General features: G+C 52.1%; 1 protein-coding gene across 1 annotated transcript; it reads left to right on the forward strand.

Annotated features, from left to right (window-relative positions):
- Positions 1-80: 80 nt before the first annotated feature.
- IGFBPL1 (insulin like growth factor binding protein like 1) lies at positions 81-24889 on the forward strand. Its single transcript, XM_044779193.2, has 5 exons — positions 81-593; positions 9116-9225; positions 10167-10283; positions 12175-12333; positions 14277-24889. Exons 1-4 carry the CDS (start codon positions 146-148, stop codon positions 12322-12324), a joined length of 825 nt encoding a protein of 274 aa, XP_044635128.2. The 5' UTR covers positions 81-145; the 3' UTR covers positions 12325-12333; positions 14277-24889.
- The last annotated feature ends 325 nt before the right edge of the window (positions 24890-25214 follow it).

The raw sequence follows: 25214 nt of genomic DNA on the forward strand, positions 1-25214 counted from the left end.
TCTGTTGCCGGGCCCGGCAGCCGTCTGCGGGCGCCCCGCAGTGCAGGCCCGGCCAATCAGCGGCCGCGGGGCGGGCGGGGTGGCTGCGCCGCGCGCGCGGAGCAGAGCGCGAAGCAGAGGCTCCGCTGCCGTCCCGGGGCAGGCCATGCCGCGCTCACCCCGGCTCTTCCCGCTGCTGCTTCTGCTGCTGCCGCCGCTGGCCGCGGGCCTCGGGACCCGCGGCGCCGGCGGCCGGCGCCCCGAGTGCGGTCCGTGCCGTCCCGAGCGCTGTCCGGCGCCCGGGCGCTGCGCGGCGCCCGGGATCGCGGCGCGTGACGAGTGCGGCTGCTGCGCGCGCTGCCTGGGCCCCGAGGGCGCGCGCTGCGGGGGGCGGGCGGGCGCGCGCTGTGGCCCCGGGCTGGTGTGCGCGAGCCGCGCCGCGGGGACGGCGCCCGAGGGCACCGGGCTCTGCGTGTGCGCTCAGCGCGGCGCCGTCTGCGGTTCCGACGGCCGCTCCTACGCCAGCGTCTGCGCGCTGCGTCTGCGCGCCCAGCACGCGCCCCGCGCGCACCCGGGCCACCTGCACAAGGCGCGCGACGGCCCCTGCGAATTTGGTGAGTAGGGCCTCAGGCCCGCGCTGCTGGGGCGGGTGGAGAAAGAGGGACCTCAGTTCTTTGGGATGTGAGGCGAAAGATCCCCTGTGCACTGCGACGGACAGCGCGGCCTGAGCCTCAGTTTTCCCTTCGGGAGCGGTGTTTCTTATCTGGCCGGGTGCTTAAGGAGACTGGGGCAGGAATCCACATCCTCCTGTACCCTCCTGTACCAAGCACTGGAGACACCAGCCTCCGTGCTGGTCGGAGTTTTGGTGAGCCTGCTGTCCCTTTTGGTACTTACGTACTTGCTGATGCAGTTACTTGCAGGCCTGGCATGTTTGTCTCACGAGGCTAGGAGTTTGGGGCGGGGGGCGGATTCCTACTGGGTCTGAGTCCCTGGGTTGGGGCACCCTGGGGGTAAGTTGTCTGAATGGAGAGGGAGGGAAGATGAAGATGCCAGAGGAGGAGGAGCTCCAGACCCGGACTCAGGAGTCTCAGGTCACTGGGCCAGAACACCAGGGCTGGGGCCCTGCTGGGGGGCCTGAAGGAGCTCCCACCCAGGACAGGTAAGACCTTTGGAAACCTAGGCTCTGAAAAGATGATGGTGCCATCGGGGCAGACCTGGGTTTTGTGGGGCTGAGGGCTATATAATTTGGAGGGTCCCGCTTTAAGTAAAGAAATCAAAAATTAATCATTGCTGGGGACCTACTAAGCTTCGGTAACATCACAGTAAAGTCACCTATGTACTGATAGCATTGTTGTCTAGCCTCTATATGTAATTTTTAAAAATCAAACAAAAATAACCAGAACATTAGTACAGGGATTTCTAGCTGAGCACCCCGCAGGCCAATTAGATTTTGGAGAACTGCTCTGTCTATGGGGCCTGGAGGAGGCAGTGGACAGTTTAGAGCCAGGGAGCGTGTGGCCCACGAGTCCCAAGGAGACCAAGTTAGGGCTCTAGCCTGGACCTGAGACCAAGTCCAGGCCTAATGCCTAAGTCGGTGTAGTGACTTCAGCTCTGACAAGGAAGGCTTGGGGTGGGGGAGGCCTTTTCCAGGCCTTGGGAAATTTCTAGTCTTCTTTTCCCCCAAGCATTCCAGGCAGATGCACTGAAGCCCAGGAGTCCCAACAGATTGTTGGAGGTGGGGCAGAAAGGCTCCTGTCCCCAGAAACATGAAAACAATGCGTGTCCCATTGAGGGGCCGAGGCAGTCCCGGTGCCTGGGAAAGTCACTATTGGCTGTTCCTGCTTGGGGCTCCCCGTGGAGGAGAGAGTTGGCCAGTGCTTCCCATGCTGCTGCTGGTTCTCTGAGCAGCCTTGGGCTGGTCCCTTCCTGCTCTGGGCAGTGTCACCCCCTGTGGAGTCACCACTGAGGTCCTTTCCACTTCGAACCTTTGTTTCTGCCCTAAGGCATTTAAACAGTCCTGTCTCCTTCCATCTTCTAGTCATTTATTCTTATAGTCTGCTTTCCTCAGCAGTTAATTCACAGGCGGTTCTCTTTGTTTGCAGACAAGTAACACTCTTACTCCACATGCAGGAGACATAAGAAGTGCTGACCAGGTCCCCAGAAGCTAGGCAGTGCTGAGGGTCTCATGATTTCTCCCTGGAGTGGTATTCTGTTCCTGAGAGAGGGCCACCTTGAAGGCATTTAGACCAAATCTGCTATGATGCAGAGGAGACTGAGACCAGGGGCGCAGGGCCTGGTGCAGGCCGACCAGTGCAGCCTGACCAGCTCCCAGGTCCCCACACCCTGTTCGGGTGGTGCTCTTTCAGGACAGGATAGTGTTAAGTCAGGCAGGTGGTGGTTGCCATGGTTACCAGAGTGCCGCCAGATGGCAGGCGGAAACTCCATGCCCCTAATTCATTGAAAATTACCAAATGACAAGTGTGACAGCCCCTCCACTCTGATCTGTGGGCTCTGAGCCTCCCCCATCCCTAGGCATAGGCCCCGAGAGTAAAGATGCTCATGGGATCAAACGGAGGCAATTCAGACGCTGCTTTTAATGATCCCATAGTGACAGGCATCAGGCCTCCCCTGAATTTAGCTCTTGTTCCCCACCAGCAATTGTGTCATCCGCCACAGACCTGGGCATTTTCCTGTCGCTTTTTGTCCTGAAAGGTCTGTGGCCCTGCCCTCGCGTCCTGGTGAAGCACGAAGGAGCAGACAGGGGGATATTTCCTAGCTGGCACATCGTTCTGTGCTGCCCTAAAGCCATCCTTTATTCAGAGGGTACAGCAGGAGCACTTTTTAACAATGCCCCTAGGGACCCTGGTTGAAGGAAAACAGGCTGAGTCAGACAGCAGCTGTTCAGCTTCCGTGCTGGTGATAAAATTGCCGCCCCTCAGCTCCTCATCTACTCCTTCAGTGAGTGGGCACCCGCCCTTGACGGAATGAGGCCTCGGTAAATACTCTTAGGTTCCTTGCAGTGTGGCAAGTGTTCCTACACCTGCCTCTGGGGGCGTTGGGAAACAGTTTTCAGGCTTAAATTCTGACCTTTCCTCCTATGCTCTGAAATGCCCCAAAATGCCTAATAATGAGAGTAATCTTTTGATCAACACACATTTATTGAAGGCCCTCTATATTCCCGTGTATGAATAATTCTTTACTGTTGGAAATCGCTTTTGCATCCCATCTTCTTACTTGATTTTTACAACCACCAAGGCCAGCTCTCACTCCCATTTAATAGAAGGGAAAACAGGCGCGCAGAGGGGCATTCCCTGGAGTCACACAGCTAGTGCCCAGCAGAGGGGGCACTCCAGCCTGGGTCTTCCTGGCTCTTTTCAGATGGGGCTGGGCATCTCTAGCCCGCTGGGAGCCTGACCAGGAACGTGCCACAAACTGGCTACCCTTGAATCTTGAGGCTTTCTTGGTCTGGATCCACCTTCCTGTTTTTCCTCCCAAGGCCTGTTGCTGGTTCCTCTGTTGATCACTGGGTAATGGCTCCTGAGAGGAAGAGGGACAGCTTCACAGGAGGGGAAGCATCTGAGAGGAGCCTGGAAGGATGAGTAGAAAATTCCTGGGCTGAGAAGAGGGGGATGAGGAGGCACAGCATGAACCAAGGCAGGGAGGTGGGGGGGTCCTGTGAACAGTGGGCCCGCTGGGCAGCTACCCAGTGGGATGGTGGGCAGAGGAGGTGAGGCCCAGAGTAATTTGGGGCAGGGTCATTACAAGTCTTGAGTTCCAGGCTAAGAGATGAAGCTTCATTCTGTACTAAATCATAGGTTCCATTTCTCAACTGTTAAGGTGGCATGGCATTATTATTATTACCGTTATTGTTGTTGCTGTTGTTGATGTTGTTATTGCTATCATTACTTTGAAAGACTGTGTTGTTCCATGTATGCAATTTGCTAACATTGGGAGGGGGCTGGGATCCTGCAGACAGCAGCTCGATGTCGTGTTTTGAATGCTAAATTAGATAGGAACAGGGTCCTGTGCCAATGCCCACCAGGGCACTGAGCCCCCAAAGATTCAGTGAGCTCTTGAGATCCTGAATCTTAGAAAATTCACGTCGGTTGAAATTCCAGCTCCACTTAGAAATCTCAGTCTGTGGGAAGCACGTGTTACCAGGTAACCAGGAGAGGCAGCAAGTGCCACTTTGTGAGAGGGACAAAGAAGGGGGCCTTGTGCTCAAAAGCCTTTCATGCCGAGGGAGGGGTGTGAGGCACAGGCTGCAAGCAGCGGGATTAAGCTGTTCCTCATTCCACAGCTTAACGTGACTATTAGCATAAATTATCAGGGCTGTTCTGCGCGTTGATTATTAAACTCTGTGTGCTTTTTCATACAAGCAGATGGAGTCCTGGGGGATGTTTTGTTAATCTTTCTTTCTCCAGCACCAGAAACTTTAAAGAAATCTCAGAGACGGATCTTCTATCCAGCCATCACGGACATAGTGGATGGGGTGGGGAGACAGATCGCAACACGCTGCAACATAACATCAGTTCCTTTCATTTGTACAGATCCACGTGGTTAATGACGCAGTCACACACCTTCTCTCCCCCTCACCCTGGGGGTTGGGTGGGGCCTCAGTCATTATCTTCACATGCAGATAAGGAGGAAAGGGTTGGCCACCGGCCTCCCTGGCACTTGAGTTTCCCTTGTTAGATTTCACTCACCCACAGTGCTGCCTCTGTGGGTGCAAACCTGGGTGACGATTCTGTTACCTGATGGCTGGATTTGTGCCGTCCCAGCATTACCAGGGCCATTGTTGGCACCAGCAGAAGGAAACAGTACTTAGCAAAGACAAGCTAGAGAGGCAAAGCTGGGACATTCACAGACTGGGCCAACCAGGCACCATCCTCACTCATGAACGCCCGTTGCTCTTGTTGAAGGCAGGAGAAGGAAAGCCCCAGCTCCTCCCGGAGTGTGGTGGCTCTGTGCCCGGGCTCGCCAGCGTGAGGGTGGGCCTCCAGAGCCTCCGGGCAGGGCCCACCAATAGGCAGCTCCCCAGGAGACTGCCCTGGGGCAGCACAATCTGCTGAGTCCTCAGGTCCCTCCGTGGGAGCCGTTTACAGTTTGCAGTGGGTCTTATAACTAACTGTTCCTCACAACAGCCTGTGGGGAGGGAGGAGAGGGAGCCTGGGCTCCTGTGCCCATTTAAATGAGGGAGAAACTGAGGCCGAGTCACAGCACTGGGGTATGGCAGAGACAGGATTTGAACCTGGGTTTCTCCTGCCTATGGTCATCATGACGTTGGATACCCAGTGCCTGCCTTGAATGAGCCCTTGGAGACCGTAGGACTAGGAATGTTCTGCTAGTGTTAAGGACACATGGTCCATTTAATGGTGTCTTCACAAGAGCTGTTTCCTGGGGGTGGTGTTTAGAGGGTTTCGTTCCTGCACAGGAAAGAGCTAACAGAGCGGGCCTGAGACAGTATCCTTAGGAAGGCCCGCGGCAAAGTTGGCCCTCGGCTGGTGTCTGCGAACTTGGGTTTCCGGAGGGTTCTCGCCATTCCCAGGACTGGTGAGGGTGGCCCGCTTGCCTAAACTGCGCAGACATCGTGGCTCATGCCACACGCCTGCTCTCCTGCCCGGAGCCTGGGGTTCTGGCACGAGGAGACAGAGGCTGCCGGGGGCCCGGCCCCAGAGAAAGCCCTCAGGCACGAGTGTCTGGGGGGCTGCCCTGGCAGACGGCGTTCCACACGTGTGGTCGCAGCTCATTGCTGGGGAACTGAGCACGCACGTCCTGTGTGACTGCACCCGGAGAGGCTCTTGACGCTGCACCTGGTGTGCCCAGCCTTCGCCCCGGGAGCCTTTCCCTTTGCTGCTGTGCTTGTCTCCCTTCCACGTGGTAAACAGTGGCTGTGAGCACAACTCCGCTGAGTCCTCTGAGTCCTCCTAGTGAGTCATTGAACCTGGGGTCATCTTGGGGACCCAAGCACAATCCCTAAGTGACTCTTCCTTATTCTGGAGCAGAGTCCACACAGATAACAGATGCTTCACTTTAAGAATCAGTGTGGAGTTAATGGGATGAGGGTGCCTGGGTTTGAGTACCTGCTCCTCCAGGCACTTCGCCTTTCTGAGCCTTGGTTTTCTCATCTGTAAAATGGGGATAAAGGCACCTACTTTCCAGGGCTGGTGTGAGGATGAAAGGAGTCATGTACATGGAACTGTCATGTGGAGAGAAGGCAAGATGGTGTAGGACAGAGCTCAGAGCCAGACCTCTGGGCTCAGGGCCTCACCCCCCAGTTAAGGCTGGGGGACCCTGGCTGGCTTCCCCAGCTGGCAGCTGGTGAGATTGCTGGAAAGACCAGACGGGTTAGTCCCTGTGGGCAGGAGCAGCGTGCCCAGTACTCAGCGAGCTCTCAGGTCAGCTGGGGCGTGATGACTGTCAGGATGATGATCACTGCTTGTAAAGAGCTAATACAGATGAGACTATTTTAAGTTTAAAATCAGATATGTTAAAAATAAAAACAGATTACTATGACAGAGAGCAGCATGGGGAAGTTTTTCCAGATGGCTGAAGTGTTCTATATCTTGTTTGTGGTGGTGACGTGACTGTCTGCGTTTGTCAAACCTTGCAGCTGTACACCAGAAGGAGTGAATTTACATTTAAAAATAAATAAAAATTTCAATGTCACTTTATCATCAAAAGCAGGGGCGTCTTTTGTAAAAGACATGGTATTTTCTGCCACAAAATCAGTGGCAAAGACAGTATTTCCAAGACAGCCTTTCTTAATTGTAGTTATTGAAGCAGAGGGAGAGGGAAATGCCAGGAGAGAGAAGGATGAAATGTGGTTTACTGGTTTGTTCATTTGGGCCTGAAAGGGACTGATGAAATCTCATTTAAAATGTGTGAATTTGCGTGAACGGAAGTAAAGCCCGTTGACCGCGTGTCCCTGTGGAATCGGTTGAGGCTTTGGTGTAAGATGTGGTTCTGATTGTTCCCACAGCGAGCCATTTGAGGACCGATCTGGGCTCCGGGGGAGGCAGTGCTGCCAGGAGGATGAGAATAAATTAGATTCTCTTTGTTGTCTGTCGCCAATGGGGCTCCTGCCAGGGAGCAGGGTGTTGTGGTTCTTTGTGGCAGCCGGGCAGGTGGCTGGGGCGTGGCCTGGGACCTTGGTTCACTGGGGGGACTTTGGTTACACTCAGGACGTGGGTGGTGCTTGGAGGGAGTCAGAATGGCACAACTGAAGGAGTGGGCTGCTCAGGCTGATGGGGAAGAAAGCAGCTGCGGGGGTGGGGGGCAGTGTCTGGATTCAACTCTGCGGGAGGCTATGGGGCACCAGGGGCCTGTGGGTCTCCGTGGGCAGCCCTGGAGTCCACAGGCGTTACAGGGAGGTGAGTTTTAGCTCCAGATGAGGACAAGCTTTCTTACCAGCAGAGCCCTCCAAGGATGGAAGGGCTTGGCTCCATAGGTAGTGAGCTCTCCATCACTGGAGGCGTGCAGGTGGAGGCTAGAAGAGCACATCACGGACTTTCAGGCACAGGATCTTGTGCAGTTGGGCCCCTCCAGTTTGAGACTCTGTGGCTCTAAGACAATTTCCCAGAGATTTTTTGGCGCCATCTGGACAGGGTCTGCTTCCTAGATTGCCTGGAGGGACCAGACCATTCTCATTTCTGCGCCTTTTCACTCCTGTCCCTCCCCCCTCCTCCTCGGGCCTTCTGTCTCCCTCCCTTGTTCTCCTTTTTCATTGCAGCCTCACCCAGCTGGGCGAGGGCCCTGTCCCTCTCCAGGACTGTCCTTGAGTCCCCAGGCAAAGTCCCAGGAGTTGTAGACACCGCAGTTTGGTGGCCTGAGAATGAATGTGTTTCTCTTCTGTTTGTCGTGTGTTTCTTCATCCAGTCACCTGTTTACCAGACCTGCTCCTACGCCCCCTTGTGCATCGTGTTCTCTTAAACCATCATTTTCACACTTATCATGGGGTAAGTTCAGCTCAACAGCCCTGTGAAGCAGGGGTATTGCCCCATCTTGCAGACGAGCAGACAGAGCAGAGAGCATTTCCCTCACCAGGCCTCTGCACTGCACCTTGCCCAAGACACTGTGGGGCCAGAGGCAAGTGTGGGCTGAGCTTGCCATCTAGTGCAGGTGAGACCAGATGGAAACACCTGGACTGCAAGGCGGGCTAAGATTCAGCAGGTCAAAGCGGTGCAGCCCCCCTGACACGTACCCTCTAGGCCCTGCAGGCTGGGGAGCCTGCATGCATGTAGCTGGGGGTGCATTCCATGCAGAGGGGAGGCAGGGCAGTTCAGGCAGGTACATTGAGGAGCTGGATGGACAAGGTGGCTAGACTTGCTTCTTTTAGTGCCAGTTTGAGCAGAGCAGATGCCAGGCACAGGGAGGAGGGCAGACTGTGGAGTATCAGCTGAGAATTTCTAATTCGCATGCCCGCCTGCTCCAGTCCCATCCAGCGAGCCCACACCTTCCCTCTCTTTTCTGTAGTGTTCGGCAGCGTAGAGCCACGTTTCTCATTCTCTCTCTGGGAGGGCAGCCAGGCCTGGCTTCCTGAGTCCCTACACTGGCTGCCCCGCCTGCCATTCTGCCCTGGGGATGCAGAGGGGTGTGCAGAGTGGGAGGCCCTGGGTGGAGTCTGCGTTACGCAAATGAGCATCTTGAAGGGCCCGCAGCGGGTCTCAGGTGGCGCGGGCAGTGCAGCTGTCCCTGGCCCTGCTCTTTGAAGTGCCCTCCAGGGAAGCAGAGCAGCCGTCTGTTAGAAGACTCTGCCACTCCCGGAGCCTGCCCAGTCTGCCATGTGTCTGAGCTGTGAGCAGATGGCAGGGGGGCCTGGAGGGGCCCTGGGAGGAGTGTGAGGGGACCCGAGCTCCGCCACAGCCGCGCTGGGTGACCTTGGGAAGTCTCCTTCCTCTCTGGACCCTGTTTTCCTGTTTCTGGAACCAAGGTGTTGGGTGAGAAACTGCAGGCCTCCCCTCAGCTCCGAGGAGAACTCTCCTGGGGTGTGTGTGAGTTCCTCACCTGCGCCGGGCGCCTATCCGCCGCCACCCTCGCGTCAGGCTGGCCGTGGGCTCTCTGCAGGCCAGCAGCTTTCCTGTGGCTGCTTGGAACTGGCAGGGCAAAGCTTGTGCTCCCCGTCTTCTCCTCCCAGCTCCTGTGGTCGTCCTTCCACCTCGGAGTGTGCACAATGTCACCGGGACACAGGCGCACCTGTCCTGTAAGGTGAGGGCTGTGCCTGCGCCAGTCATCACCTGGAGGAAGGTATTTATATCCAAGAGCATGCATGCGCGTGTATGTGTGCGCGTGTGTGAGAGAGAGGTGTAAATGTTTTTTTCTTTTAAGTGTGTTTGTGTGTATATGTTTGTATGTGATCAAGGGTTTAAAAAAGAGATCTTATATACCGCTCCTCTACCTCCATGTTTATGCCTCAAAACCTTTACCCCAGAGCTCTCTCCAGAGAAGGGGAGTTGCCGTCCTTCCCGTGTCATTTGCTTCCTCAGCCACTAGTTGTCCATGAAGTTCTGCTGTTGATCTGGCCTAGATCAGCGGAGTGAAGTCAGAGCCTCCTTCCCCGGGTCTGGGGTTTAGGAAGCCTGGGCTGGTGGCTGATGACCCAATCTTGTTCCCAAACTACATCTTCCTGCAGGTCTTTTCTTGGCCCTGAGCTAACATCCGTTGCCAATCTTCCTCTTTTTGCTTGAGGAAGATTGTCCCTGAGCTAACATCTGTGCCAGTCTTCCTCTATATTTTTTTTATATGTGGGACACTGCCACAGCATGTGGTGTGTGGTGTGTGGGTCTGCACCCAGAATCCGAACCCGCAAACCCAAGGCCACCAAAGGAGCACACGAACCTGACCACTACACTAGCGGCTGGCCCCTGCAGATCAGTTTTGAGAGACTGGCTTGGATCTCAGCATATGTTGTCCCCTTATCCATCTCAACGGCCCTGAGAAGGGCCATGACATTCTGAACTGCTTCTGCAAGATGGTGATGGTGTCCACAGCTTCACTGTCCAGCAGGGGGTGCTGTCTGTACTTACATTTAGGTTTGAAAAGCGACTGGCATTTTAATAGGAATAAGAGGTACTAGCATGTCAGCCTTCCAGTCAATGGGAAGATGAAGTCAGTGAGGATGTCTGTGGGGTGGTCCTTATTCAAAAATGCTTTTTCTAAACCATACCTGGCTTTTCTGTCCTCTGTAGGTCACACAGTCTCCTGAGGGCACCCAGGTGCTGGAGGACCTGCCTGGGGACCACGTCAATATAGCTGTCCAGGTACAAGGGGGCCCTTCTGACCACGAGGCCAGGGCCTGGATTTTGGTGAGCATCTCATTTGTTTAGTGTTGCTGGCTATTATTGACTGGCCCTCATAAAGCACCCTTTATATTTCTGTAACACGTGACACATTTCAAAGCTGTTGTTACCCATTTCTCTTGGACCCTAAAATTACCATGAGGAAAGTGGAGCAGGCAGTGTGACCCCTGAGAGCATAGTGATCTTCGGTGGTAGGATAGTCGGGGCCCCAGAAAGGCGTCTGCGTCCTAGTCCCTGGGACCCATGGACATGTTATTTTATACGGCAAGAGGAGATTAAGGTTGCAGATGGAAGTGAGCCTGCTCATCAGCTGGCTTTAATAAGGAAGTCAACCTGGATTATCTGAGTGGGCCCAGTGTAATCACAAGAGTCCTTGAAATGTGGAAGAGGGAGGCAGGAGAGAGGGCCAGAGAGATGGCAGTATCTGAAAGACATGCCCTGTCATTGCTGGCATTGAAGCGGCCACAAGCCAAGGAATGCAGGCAGCCTCTAGAATGGAAAGGCAAGAAACAGGTTTTCCCCTAGGGACTCTAGAAAGAAGACAGCCCTGCCAACACCTTGACTTTAGCACACTGAGACTGTTCGGACTTCTGACTTCAAGAACTGTAGTTTGTGTTGTTTTAAGCCATTAGTGGTGGTTGGTTACAGCAGCCCCAGGAAAATAATACACTTGCCCAAGACCCTACGGCAGATAAAGAGGGGCCAGGGCTCCTCTACGCCACTGCAGCAGTTTTGCTAAAACAAGGGAATGCCATGTGTTTGAAAGAGTGAGGGACTGATGACACAGGCTTCCATGTTGGGCTGGTCACTCTGCCTCTCTGAGCTTCAGTGACCACAATGGTAAAAAGTGGGCTTTGGACTGGACAGCGTCCAAGGGCCCTGGGACAGACCTGCGAGTCTCCTGTAACATGAGGATAATGATGCTCCTCCTTCCCACGTGACAGGCGTGAGTTCAAAATGAGAAGGTGTGCATAAACCCTCCCCAGTCTGCAGAGTGACTCACAGGTTGTTACCATAGAGAAAGCAAGAGACGAGAGAGCTGGATGTGGGTCTGCTCTGCAGGGCCGTGCAAGCAGGCTGCCCTCTGAAGCTGTGCTCCCCATCTGCTCCCATCCCTGCGAGGTTTGGTGACTTCACCCAGCTCAGAGACTCAGGATGCAGTTGGGTCCGAGGCTTTTTCAGCTCAAGCACATTCCCCCGCTTATTTACAGGAAAAGGTAGCGAAAGAGTGATGTCTGGTGCTACTCTGTAAAGGCTGCCTCCCTCCAGGGCACTTGTGGGCCGTTCCTTGGTCGGTAGATTTTTGTTCTTTTAATTTGCGGTATTTTCCTTATAATCTATACCTATCACCTTCAATGAAAGGACCAGGTTGCTCACAGTAAAAGGCAGGAATGCAGGGGCCTGGCCCCGTGGCCGAGTGGTTAAATGGACTGAGGGGCTCCACTTTGGCAGCCCAAGGTTTGCCAGTTCGGATCCTGGGCATGGACCTGCACACCACTCATCAGGCCATGCTGAGGCGGTGTCCCACATAGAGGAACTAGAAGGACCTACAAGTAGGATATACAACTATGTACTGGGGCTTTGGGGAGAAGAAGAAAAAAAGAGGAAGATTGGCAACAGATGTTAGCTCAGGGCCAATCTTCCTCACCAGAAAAGAAAGCATACTTAGAAAAAAAAGGCAGGAATGCAGAGTAAAGATTAAAATGAGAGGCCCGGTAGAGAGGGTGTTAAGAAGGGAATTTAACTCTTTCTTGGCAGGCAAGGCAAGAAGAGAAATACAGTGAGCTCTGTCTCATTTTGAAAAGGAGTGAGTGTTCAGATGTAGCTTAAGAACTAAATCAAGAAGTGAGTTTTTTGTGCCATGTATGACTGCATAAACTGCCTGTGTTATTTCTAGATCCACCCTCTGAGAAAGGAAGATGAGGGAGTGTACCAGTGCCGTTCAGCCAACGTGGTTGGGGAGGCCCAGTCCTACGGCACGGTCACAGTCACCGATCTGAGTAAATACCAAGCCCCTCGCTTCCCAGCTCCAGGTGACCACTTGTGATGGAGTCATGTACGTGTTCTAAGTCACTTTCAGTATTTACACACCTGTGTCACAAGAGACTGAGATGATATGTAATGAAAAGAAAAATACATAAATCGAGGAAACTAGAGGAATGCAAAACGGGAGTGGGCACATATTGTGACTAGCAGGTAGATTCTCTAGTGTGTTCTGCACACGTCGCTCTGGGCTTCCCACCTCACATGCAGAGTCAAGAGATGAGAACGTTATGGGTGTCCATAAGGTGAAAAAAACCAGTCGTTTTTTCCGTTTCTGAGGCTGAACGGAGTGTTTCCTACACGTCCTCGCAGAGAGGCTCCGAGAGCAGACGTGGTCCCTGCAGCGCGCCCCTGTGAGCACGCACCTGCGGAGCACACAGTCTGAGCTTCATCTGTCTGTGCCCGGCTTCCTCCTTATCGGCAGCTCTGCTGTCTCCAGGCCTTGCCTCCCTGTCCCCAACACTGTGCCTGTTGAGAATCAACACATCTCCAGGAGAACCTGCATCTCCCCTGGCCTCATAGTCACCTGCCTAAGGGGTTGCACCTGTCCCCGGCGCCAGGTGGGCTGTGACCTTGGGAGACGAGTCCCTTTATTAGCCAGCTTTTGCTGCTTAACAACCTCCAAACCTCGCTGGTCACAGCCACCAACTTTTATCTCTTGCTAGCATTGCGCGTCATGGCTGTGGGTTGGCTGTGCCCCCGCTCCAGGTGTCTTTTCATAGTGGGGCCAGCTGGAGGAGCAGCCCAGTGTGGAGCACATCCATTCTGGCGGCAGAGGGGTGAGTGAGAGGCCGGGCCGAGCACAGGCTCATTTAAAGGTTTTGCTCCGATGCAGCCTGTGTCACATCTGCTAAGTCCATCAGCCAAAGCAAGTCCCACAGCCGCGCGCAGCGTCAGTGGCGTTGGGGGAGGTCTGCTCCTCTCACCAGAGGCCCAGGATGGGTATGCGTGATCTTCTTATAGGGTCGGAGGAAGGAACAGCCTTGAACAGGCACTATCACCAAGGCCAACTGACAAGTTTTTTTAATAGAGCAGGAAAAACTAGAAACAAGTTTGGTGTTTGTGAAAAGCAGCAGGATTTGCTGTGGTTGTAATCCATATGATTCCATATTTAGCACTATTGTCGTGCATCTTCTGAATACAAGGCCTCGCGTCAGGTCTGCGGAGGACACACAGAAAACCCAACAGTGAGCGTCACTGCACTACAAGCATACAAGATTTAGGAAATAGGGTGTGTGTGAGTTTGAGGAGAGAGAAGTGGCTTAGAACTGGGGAAAACACAGGAAGGCTTCACTGAGGGCGTAGCATTGGGTTTGGAGGATGGGTGGGTGCACATTGTTAGAGCTCCTGGAAACGGGGAGAAAAATAGAAGGTATAAAACCCTCAAATAGGAATTCAACAAAGAGTTAGGAGGTGGCTCTTAAAGTTGCCCCCCTGATACTTGACTTTTTGTTTTACACACACACACATGTTTCATCTTTTAAATATATATATATAATTTTTAAGTATATATACATTTTTTAACGGAGATGATCTGGGCTATGAATACGGTCTATTATAGACGAGTTTTCAAAAGGGAGCCACAAAGAACCATGGAGTTTAAGACCATTGCCACCACCCAGTTCTTGAGTCCCCTCTACAACATGCAGTATTGGCCAGCTCTTGCTTGCATACCTCCAGAGATGTGGAGCTCATTACCACCAGACAACCATCTTTGCATTTTCCAGTGGTTAAAAGTTCTTCCTCATGTTAAGCTGGAATCTACCTCCCTGAAAAGCCCCCCCCATTGGTCTTAGATGTAATTCTTGGACCCCCAGGGGGCTCTCCGCTCCCCACCAGCACCACTCCTTGCCGGGGAGAGATGCACGGTTATTTACGTCGCCTTCCATTTAGCACACAGTTGATTGTGACAGAGCAGGCTTCTTTTCTCTAACTCTTTTCCCTCTTTTCTTCCAGGGTCTTAGGAACATTGATCACAGGATGACGGAAATGGATTATTTTGCTTTGTGAAGAGCTGGAAAAACTGTGTTTGTGGATGACCCCTTTTGTATGTTTTTAAAAATTAGATGCAAACTAGATTTGTATGCAGATGTAGTTTTTAGCAGGGCAAACATTAGAAAAATGGGCTACATGTAGCTTTTTTATACTTTTGAAATGAATTGCTCTGTGAGAGTTCTTTTTGTAACTCCTCCCTCCCAGGGAAGTCGTGTCATGGTCTATTTGTAATTCTGAAGGGCTGGAGCGTGGCATGTGTCAGCTGGGACTGTTTACCTTGTTTGTCCGTGGCTCACTAGTGGAGCTCTGTGATGTAGACAGTGTGTATTGTAGGACGGGGAGGGTCCCGATGTCCTCTGCCTGCTATGGTCTCTGACTGCTGTGTGACCTGGACAGGGCCCTCCCCTCTCTGGGCCTTGGTCTCTTCACCTGCGAATGTGACTGTAGACTGGATGTTACCCATGTCCCTTCAAGCCCTGCCATCCTAGAGTAAGATGGCCATAAAAGATGGGAAAAGTACAGGGCATGTGGTCTTAGCAGTCTTTTATAAAGGGCTGTCCCCTCCAGTGCATACCACTGCTTCATCCTAGAGGGTGGCAGCTGGCTGCGGCTCTTCTATTCGTGCTATTTTCTCATTTGAAAGAGGTTTAGTCCTGTGTGGACATTTTCTAGGCTCAGGGGCCCCTTGGCTGGGTGTTTGGGGACCGAGATGTCCACTTGTTAACATTCCAAGCATTCTCTAACCAGGTGGACAGTGGAGAGCTGGCTTCTGGACATCAAACTGTGAAACTGGGTCGGATGCTGTCTCTGGGCTGTGGAGTTAGAGTGTGGTAGAGTACATTTTACTTAGAGACGTCTCAACCTCACCCAAGAATAAGGTTTTCTTTCTTTCTTTTTTTAATGAAGAAAGAAAGAAGGAGAATATTTTGTATCTGGGCTAAAAGGAAATAGATCTTCTAGGTGACTGACTTGGGCTCTCACAAGTGGTGAGTCCCTTAGGTTCATGAAGCACGCCTCCATCTGTGGTCACCTCCTAACTCCAGACGGCAGGTAGGGCAAGCGCTACTGTCCCTTACCCTTTATAGGTGAAGACCCAGGCTCCGAGAGTAAAGCACTTGGCTGAGGTCTGAAGGCCTCTGAGAAGGACCAGAACTCCGGGCGCCTGGCCCCCCTCAGCATCCATTCCTCTCTGTGTGCTGCTTCTCAGGATGGTCTCGTAACGCCATAAAGGAAGGCGCTGCCAGTTCTCCAGGGTCAGGGTTCCTTCGTCAGCGCTCACCTCAGCTTTTACAGCACACTGTCATGCTGCTCACGTTCCGCACGTTACCTTTTGGAGTCCTTTTTGGAATTGCATTTTATGCCTTTAAGCCTGGCCGCTCCATATCTGAAGTACTGGGGTGATGTCACCCTGAGAAGCTGGCCCCGGCGGTCCAGAAACAGGCGGCCCATTGGGGTTCATCCCATGTTTGCTGCGCGACCCTGAGCAAGTCCCCTTCACTTTCTGGACCTCAGTTCCCTCATTTGAGTAAGAAGGGAATGAAACTAGAGGGAGAGGGGGGGTTTTCAAACTTTAAAACATTGGAACGCTTCTTTGAATAACGTTAGAATTGAAACTGATCATTCTAGAAGCTGTGGTTGTCTCTTACGGGTTGGAGCTGCTGCGGACCTGCTCTTACCGCCCCCCACTCGGCACCTCCCACCCCTCTGCCCGCTCCCCACACTGCAGTGTTTCCGTATCTGAGGTTTGCAGTTAATTCTTCCGTGAGTTGAGTGGTTGGGAGATGACTTGGTAAGACGCTTAGTGAAACTCTCGGGAGGAAGAGGAGACTCCGGCCCTGCAGAAGGCGGTGAGGAGCATGCGTCTGCTCATGAGCACAATCAGGGAGATCAGCGGATCACCTCAGATTTGCCCACACAGAACTGGAGAGTTGGAGCCAGACCCAGAGAGCAGGTTGGACAGATCCCTGTGGTGACAGAGCTGAGCATCAAGACTGCGTGAGGCTGGGTTTAGCATCATAACTATGTACAAAAATAGTAAATGTTAGACTGCCTGAGATTTTCACCAAAACTGGAAGGGTAGAGGAACTTGATTGTTCCGACCTAGTGAACGATTAGTTTCTGACTGCGAGTGCCCAAGACTCTTCAGAGCCAAAGCTGTGTGCTGTGGCTCTTACCTTTTGGAAACGTGAGCCCCAAGAGCCCCTGTTTTCTACCCTGTTTTCGTAGATCTGATGGTGTCACATGACCCTGCACCTGAAGAATGTCGTAAGGGCAGGCTGTGTGGTCTCTCTGTCCTTGGAAGGCTTCTGTAGGTGGGTCCAGGTCCCACTGATGCTTCCCCATCCTCCCGTGCGCATCTTGGCTTTTCTTCTTCTTGCCCACATCAGCTGCTGCGGTCCAAATCCTCCTCACCTCACACGCCTGCGCTGTGGGCACAGCCCCACTTCGTCACCTTGCTTGCGATTTTAACCAGCCCTGATCACCTACTGCTGGCCTGATCCTTCTAACCGTCCCCCACCCCCCGAACTTGTGTCTATTACTCCGTAAGCATTCTAGTATTAAATTCACTCAGCTACATCTGCCCTCTGTCACCTTCCACACGCACACGGAGAGGCTGGGAGGGTGCAGACGCTGGCAATGTGAAGGCAGGTGGGGCCTGGGCCCTGCCCTCTGGTGAGACTTGAGTAGGGCTGAGTGGGATGAAGTCCCATCCTGCCAGGCAGCACAAGGCGCCAGCTTTGTGATCAGAGCACGGGGAGATCAGGGAAGACTTCGTGGAAGAGGAGACGTCTGAGCTGGGGATTGGAGTGAGTGGAGATTCCTGCGTAGGGAAGCAGCATGCCGAAAGAGCAGGGGCGGCTGGTGGGAGCTGGAGCGAGGGGGGCGGGGGGGGGCGCTGAGGTTAGACTTGACGCCGTAAGCATTGGGCAGCCCCAATCTCGGTCTCAGTCTTCTGTTGTCAGCTGGGTTTCAAGAAGATAATTCGAAAGCCAGTGTTCAATCCCAAATGTATTTCCCACCTTAAACAAAAAGGTCTTATTTTTATCAAAATGGATTTTTGTCTTCAAGTTTTATGGTGAAGTTAATCCTATGTCTTTAAAAAACATTGCCCTCCCCTCGCCCCGGGGGTGGACGATGCAGGAAAAATTAACAAGAGCGAGAAAATCAGTCGACCGTGAGCTGTCTCCTCTGCTGAGCTTCCTCATTCCCAGCCTTCGCCAGGGCCTCTCGAACATTCAGTCAGAGAAAGGTTATTATGTGATATTTTAATTAACTAAGGAAAACTAAAAGGCCCCGGGGTCTGCAGCTGAATAATGAATTCCGAACACGGGAGCCCATCACCAGGGCAGAACCGGAGAGCAGCACCTGCCCATGCTCGTCTGTGAGGCCGATTCTCTTTCCCGCAGTCTGAACTCCTAACAGTCAGTCAGGGCTGCCTCCGAGTTCAGCCTCGACTGCATGGGGGCTGAGAAGGGTGTGCCACCAGGAGGCAGGTACCTGCGTCTCCTTCCGCCAGGGCTGCGTCTTCCTCTTGATATTAGGGAGGGGCTTGTTGTCCCGGGAAGAGTGAAAATCAGTGATAGGTGTGTGTGTTGGGGGCACAGAAGCCTCTCTTTTCTCCATTTGTAAATCCACCCACCACACACATCTGCAGGGCACCTACTGTGCACCAGGCATGGCCAGGTGCTGAGGGGTCTACTGTCACTCACAGCCCCCAGGGTCGCAGCCCTGGCACTGAGAGCTGCTGGAGGTACCAGATCTGGACCCATCTCTCTCTGCTGCTGAAAGTGCTGCCGTCATCCCTAGGGTAGAATGGGCCTTAGCTTTGGGGAAGGAAGACCTGGAACCAAAGTCCAGCCCCGCCACAGTCTGTGTGTCTGGGTCAATTCCCTCTACTCTCCAAGCCTCCATTTCCTCTTCAGTCCAGGAGGTCAGCATCACTGCCCTGTCCTGCTGCTCTGAGAATCCCAGGAACCCATGGACATGTGCGGTCCACTCTGTAGAGGATGCTGAGGGCTGTCTGCCAGGTGGGCTCCCTAGTTATGAATCCAAATTTTTGTTTTAAGCCTTTTTTACTAATATGTGTGGAGAAGACACTCAAGATGCTAGATTTTTGGCAAGGGTGCTCTTCTGGCTGTATTTTGGCCTTTTTCCTTTTTTTCTTCAGTCTTAGGAATTAGTGATGGGCTAGATAGTCCCCAGAGGATTTGCAAGCTCTTTGAGATGAGGGAAATGGGTGGAATCTGAACTGCCTCTAGAGATGCATTTCCAGTCTTGCAAGGATTTTCCAAGGACAATTGCTCTTGTTTTCTCAGAAACTGGGTTGTAACTCAGATGACATTATAGGTTGATCTTCCTGTCCAACTACATCACAAAGGCACAGAGAAACCACTCAAGTTTTCTCCCAGATGGAGTTTCTGGGACATAACCCATCCAATTGAAAGTGTTTCCAATTAATTAGAATGCACCTGAGGGGTGGGTCTCCAGGGATGCTTGGGGCCTTCCCCATGGCAGTAAAGCTGGTGTCTGACTGACAGCAGCTGGAGAAAGGGTGCAGAGCCTGACTGCAGGTGTCAACATAGCTATAAGATTTAGTCAAGTCCCATGCAGCCTCGGCCCTTAGTCACTGAGCCAGCACAAGGCGAGCCAGGGAGGCAGGAGGCAAAGGCCTGGAGCTGGCTGGGGGCTGGGGCTCCCAGGGCCAGGGTTGAGAGTTAAGTCACCTGGCAAAAGCTTTTCAAGTTTTCGATTTTACAGAAGGTCCAGGTTCTGCTCAGGTCCAGCCTGAACTTAACCCCGACTTGGTGACGACGGAAGAGGTCATGAACAAGACAGACAAAGAAAGCAAAGAGGTGATCAGGCCTTGCCCTCCTGGCCTCTTCCCAAGAGTTATCAAGATAAAGGTCACACAAACAACATTTCCCGGGCAAGACAGTTTACACAATAAATTACAGATCTCCTGTCCCCATAACTGACTTAGTAGGCACCTAAAATACTCAACAGGCTCTTGACAGGAGAGAAAACAGGGTTCCAGATGGTCAGTCAAAGGACTGACCAAGGGGCCAACCTGGAATCACTCCAGGTGCCCAAAAACCAGAGAGCTCCAGGGGGTGGAATGAGGACTCTCTGAAACCAGGCAGAGGAGAGCTCCCAGGGGTGGGGGTGGGGTGTGGAACTCTCATTAGTGAAAGACCAGGGGAGGAAGCTGAGATTCCAAATTTGATTAAGTTCTTAAGACTAGTCATTGCAAGAGCTCTCTGATTGTGGCTACGTGGTATTACAGAAAAACACCATCATTTTCTTTTTCATGGACTCATAACTGAAAGTTGCCCAGTTTTGAAGAATGCAGCCTAGGGGCCTGCAGGTGGGAGTCGAATAAGCATTAGCCATTGTTTCAGAATTGAAACACGGTTGGTCAAAGTATACTTACACTGCAGCTAGAACTAGATCTCAAAACCAAGCCAAGCCAAGCCAAGCCAACAGCACTTCTGTGAGTGGACCCCCTAATTCTTCCTTTTTATCGAGCGTCCTCGAAACCAAGACCCTCATAATGAAGGCCAGACCAAGGCTTCCTTTTTCAGAAGTCACAGAGGGTGTCCCCTGCCAAACCAAGGCTTCCTTTCAGAAGTCAGACTTAAAGGAAGACGAAATAAGAATACGGTCACTTGTACCAAAGTTACTCACCAAAAAGGCGTCTTCCAAACCAAGAAACCGTCTCTCTACTGCAAAGTGAAAATATGCGCCAAGGCGTCAGCAGCGCCAAGCCAGGAAAGAATCCCGGAACAGTCCCAGAGAAACACCCCGGCAGCTGCTGGACTTGTCCACAGGTTCTCCACACTGGCAGGGGGCTGACACATCTCAGGCAAAAAGGGCCATCTGGACTTAGCTCCTGGCTGGCTTGTTACCAAACCAAGTTCGTTTTTGCCCACCGCCCCGAAAGCCAAACACCAAGACGACAAGATTGCAGCAGAGAGAGGGTTTAATCACAAGGCAGCCACGTGAGGAAGTGAGAGCATGAGCCTCAGATTCACTTCCTTGAAAATAGGGACTCGGGGATATTTATGGGGTAGGAGGCAAGGTGGTCTGAAACGTGGAGAGAGGTGGTTGGAGGTGAGGAGAGGTGAGGTAACTGATGGTCTGCACAAGCATAGTAAGGCTTCATGCCTCTTCACAGGACTCATGTTCACAAAATGGCGGCATTAGCATTGATCTGAGGGTGGAGTTTTTAGCCTCTTGATGTCATAAGGTCGCCTATTGGACATCTGTGGGGCCCAGTTGATGACTTGGTGGTCTCAACTGGCCTGAAGTGGACAAGGAGTTCTAATTCCTGTAGAACAGCTCACACACTCATTACCATGGTGACCCAGGCTCTGATACCAACCCTGATGTGGGTTCCCCCACATTAAACCCAGCATATGTGGATTTAAAACCAAAACACTCTTTCCCTGCTTACTCCCTGGCTTCCTGGCTCCAGAATCCACTATCCTCCATGGAGACAGACACCACCAAGGACAAGCACCTGGATTCATTATCTCCTCCCCACAAAGAGGTACAGGCTGGTGGGAAAGCTGCTGACCAGCGAGGTCTCTGGCTCCCTCCTTTCCACAAGTGTCTCAAGGCCAAACACAGGCTGGTGGGAAAGCTTCGACTAGCAAGGCCATATGCTCCCCTCCCCTACCTAAAACCCCAAATGAAAACACTTCCTTTTAGCTTTTTGGGGAGTTTTGGATTTCAGTATTAGCTGCCCTCTCTCCTTGCTCAGCACTGTGCAAAAATAAAATTCCTACTTTCTTCCACTACACCCGGTGTCAGAGATCAGCTTGCTGCGCAATGGGTGAGCGAACTCACTTCAGGTTTGCTATCAGCTCTAGGGAGATGTTCTCTATAGGAGCCTAGTGGGAGTCAGAGAGCATATGGCCCAAGCAGCACAGTTAACAATGGGTGGGTTAAACAGCTGAAAGCTATAATCAGTAATTGCAAAAAGGAAAAAACGTTAGTACCCAGAGACTTAATCATTGATGGCTCCTTGCCAGTTTCAAAAGCTCCCTCCCTTTGGAAACCCACCTCCCTTGGCTTCCTGGCTTCTCTCTCCTGGGTCTTCCTCCTGTTCCTTGGGCTGTTTCTCCTTAGAGTCCTTTAGGGAATTCTCATCCTCCACTCACCCCCTTGATGAGGCATGATCAAGATCAAGCTACCCCTGCCCTTCCCTACAATCTGTTATCAACACAGCAGCCCCAGTGATCCTTTGAAAACATAAGTCAGACCATCTCACTGCTCTGTTCAAAACCCTCTTGAGCCTCCCCCATTCAGAGAAAAGGCCCCAGTGGGCACAGTAACCTTCAAAGCTCTATCTGCCCTACCCTAGCCCCACTACTTCTCTGTCCTCATCTTTCCCATTTGCTTGCTCCATTCCAGGTCCCTGGCCTCCTTGTGTTTCCTGAGCCCCCCAGCTGTGCTCCAGCCTCAGCGCCTTTGCACCTGCCATTTTCACACCTCTTTCAGTCATTTGTCGTCCCTTCAGTGAGACCATCTCTGAGCACCTTATTGAAAATTACAAACCCCCCCACCCCCATTCCCTATTCCTCTTCTCAGCAGGACCTTTCTCCATGACAACCTTAACCATCTGATGGACTAAATGTTTTATTGATTTTGCTTATGGTCAGGGAGGTTATCCTCAGGGAGGATGCACAGGACTTCTGTTTAGTTCCCTGCTGTATCACTAGCACCTAGAATAGTTCCCAGCACAGAGTCAGCACTCAATAAAATGTGTTGAATAAATAAACAAACTCACCACCTTGAACCCATTTCTCCAGTTGAGTCCCCTTTCACAATGCTGGCACCATACCCACTTGGTTCCCCCAGCCATGAACCCGGGGTCACTGTAACTTCTACTTTCCTCTTGCAGCAATCTGTCTCCACACCCAGAGACCCACCTCCTGGCTCCCAGCATCCCCACCCATCCTCACACCTGGCTCAGGTCAGCATCACTGGCACAGGCAGCAGTGTCCTGAGTGGCCTCTGACTCCAGGTCAACCCTAACCCATCCTCCCATTGAAGCAGAGCCAGCTTTGGAAACCACAGTATGATCCTGTCAGTGTCCTTTGGAAACCCTCAGGGCTTCACACTGCTGGACTTCCTCGCAGGGCAAACACCATTCAGCCCCAGCTCCTCCCAGGTCTCTCCCTTCCTCACACCATTCCTCGCATCCTCCATGCTTTCTTACTCCATGCCCTTCCCTCTCCCTGGAACACCCTTCCTGCATCTTTCTGCCTGGGTACCTCCTTCTCATGCAGCAGGACCCCGTGCCCCTTCCCTGGGCCTTTCCCTTGGTGCGGAGAGTCAGAAGACATGAGTTGGAGTCCTGTCTCCACTTACTAGCTGAACATCTCTAGACCTCTATGTTTATTTGTCAAGTGTGGAATGATAATAAGTGCCTTGAGGGTAATTAGAAGCATTAAATGAGATGATAAATACTATTGTAGGAGCCTCATCAATGTTGTAGGTGCTTAATATTTCTTCCTGTGACCTCATGACCTCAGTACTTCTACTTATTACAGCAGTTTTCACCGTGTTCTGACTGCCTCCCTGCCGGGCCGTGAGCTCCTGCAGGGCAGGGGCTGTCTGGTCAACTCTCTTTCCCCACCACCTGCCTAGAGCCAGCACCTTCACCTTTTTTTTTTTAACCGATGAATGATCTAAGCAAATGAATTAACAAGGTGGCCACAGAGGTCAGCCTCACACACAGGATAGAGCCAACCTAAAGGAACTCTGAGACGGCCTGGGCTCTGGGACTGATGGAGAGAAGCAGGCGGTGGAGCGGCAGCCCAGACGGTGCAGAGGCCGCCGCCGTGGGCTCGCTCAGTACAGCCGCGGGCTCCTCGGCCTTCGGGTTTCATCGGATACTCTCTCAGTGCTCCCCCTTTCTGGCCTGGAGCGTGCGCACACGGGAAACTGAGTCCAAACGAGCTGCATACTAAACTTCTCAGCTTCCACTTCCTTATCTGAAAGAAGGGTAACCCCGCTGCCCACTTTATAGGATCGCTGTGAGGCTTCAGTCCCTGTAATAGCAACTGGCATAGACAGTGCTTGAGAGAGTGAATGCTTGGTGCAAGTTTGTGGAGTAAGTGGTGGCCCAGAATTGCAACATCCATGAACAGGCAAAATCCTGCGGGCAGTGTCTGCACTTAATGACGCCCACTTCAACCTCCGTGTTCACGCTCCCTGCATTCAGAGCAACGGTAGTGAGCACAGAGGGGCTACGAGGGCTGAGCCAATTACGACTCTGACCCAACTCCTCAGTCTCAGAACTTCAGGGATCAAAATATTGAACCTAGAAGATTGTCCTTTCCCAGTGCCACCTCATACCGGGATACCCTCTACCCAGCTCCTCTTCAGTTTAGAAGTGCAGAGAAGCAAATGAAGAATGGATTTGTTAAAATATTGGGATGTCGCTAGTTGTTAGACACACCCACCCACCCACCCGTTCCCTCCCTCCCATTTCCCTGTTTCATGAGAAACTCTCACTACTGTGCAAAGTGCCAACAGGCTCCAAGAGAAATAGATAAAAGGTGCATTTTGGAGACAGTCAGGGTCACTCCGGTCTTAGAAAAATGGCATAGAAAGGAGGTCTAGGAAGGCGAGAAGAGGGGACCACCCACACCCTGAATCTCCAGGAAGTAGTTTCAGGCCAACACCAAGGTGAGAGACGGAAGAAAATCATCTCCATGCCCAGTAAGATAATGGGATGTTACGGAGAGGGCTGGGGTGTGCATTCTCAAGGCTGAGCAGACCTAAAAGCAGGATGATTCCTGAGTAACCTGGTCTGGAAAGATGAAAGGCAGGGGAGAGAGGACGAGCATTGTTTCCGTACAGTGGCCTGGCTGGCTTGGATTTACTCCCATCAGTTGGGGAATGAAATGGTAAGGGTAACAATAAACACACTGAACTCTGAAGCGTGCCACTCCGGAAATCCCAGCAGGTCAGGATGGTTCTCATGCCAGGCTTGGCCTGAGGGCTGGTATGTTCCGGTAGGGTTGGGGAATCCGCGCCAGCAGAAGCCTTGAAATGAGATCTAAAATGGACTTGCTCTAGGCAGGAATCAGAGCTTTTTCTCTGTGGGTCTTTAAGTTGTGCTTGTCACCCAGCCAAGAGAAAACAAAAACAAAGCTAGAAAAGTTGTGGTGGGACTTTTGCACCTGGCTGGGGGTTGACTAGATGACTATCATGGTCCCTTCCAGCCCCAAGACTGTAAAAAGTTCAGCAGCAAGAGAATATTGACACTAAGTTGATTTGCAAATGGAATGTGAGTTTATTTTGATTTTTAATTGAATTTAATTCACATATCATAAAATTCACCTTTTTAAAGTGTGCAGTTCAGTGCTTTTTAGTATATTTGCAAAGTTGCGCAACCATCACCACTATCTAATTCCCGAACATTTCAAAACCTCCCAAAAAGAATTCCCATACCCGTTAGCATTTACCCCTCATTCCCTCCTCCCCCAGCCCATCAACCACTAATTTATTTTCTGTCCTTATGGATTTGCCTGTTCTGTACATTCATATAAATGGAATCATACGACATGTGGCCTCATATGTCTGACTTCTTTCACTTAGCATAATGGCTTCAACATTCACCCATGGTGAAGCATGTGTCAATACTTCATTCCTTTTTATGGCTGAATAATAGAAGAAGTATTCCATGGAAACATTATGTTTATTCACTCATTAGTTGGTGGACATTTGGGCTGTTGGAACTTATTTTAAAGGAACAGTTATATAAGTGCATTCTTTGCCCACCCCCGCTTCCCTCAAATTAACAAAATCAGTAGCAAAATGGAGGGCAAGAAAGCAAACCAGCCAGTAACTGGTACTTGGAAAAGGAAAAGCACCCTTGATATT

Source organism: Equus asinus, chromosome 10 (genome assembly GCF_041296235.1).
Source record: "Equus asinus isolate D_3611 breed Donkey chromosome 10, EquAss-T2T_v2, whole genome shotgun sequence".
Classification (NCBI taxonomy): domain Eukaryota; kingdom Metazoa; phylum Chordata; class Mammalia; order Perissodactyla; family Equidae; genus Equus; species Equus asinus.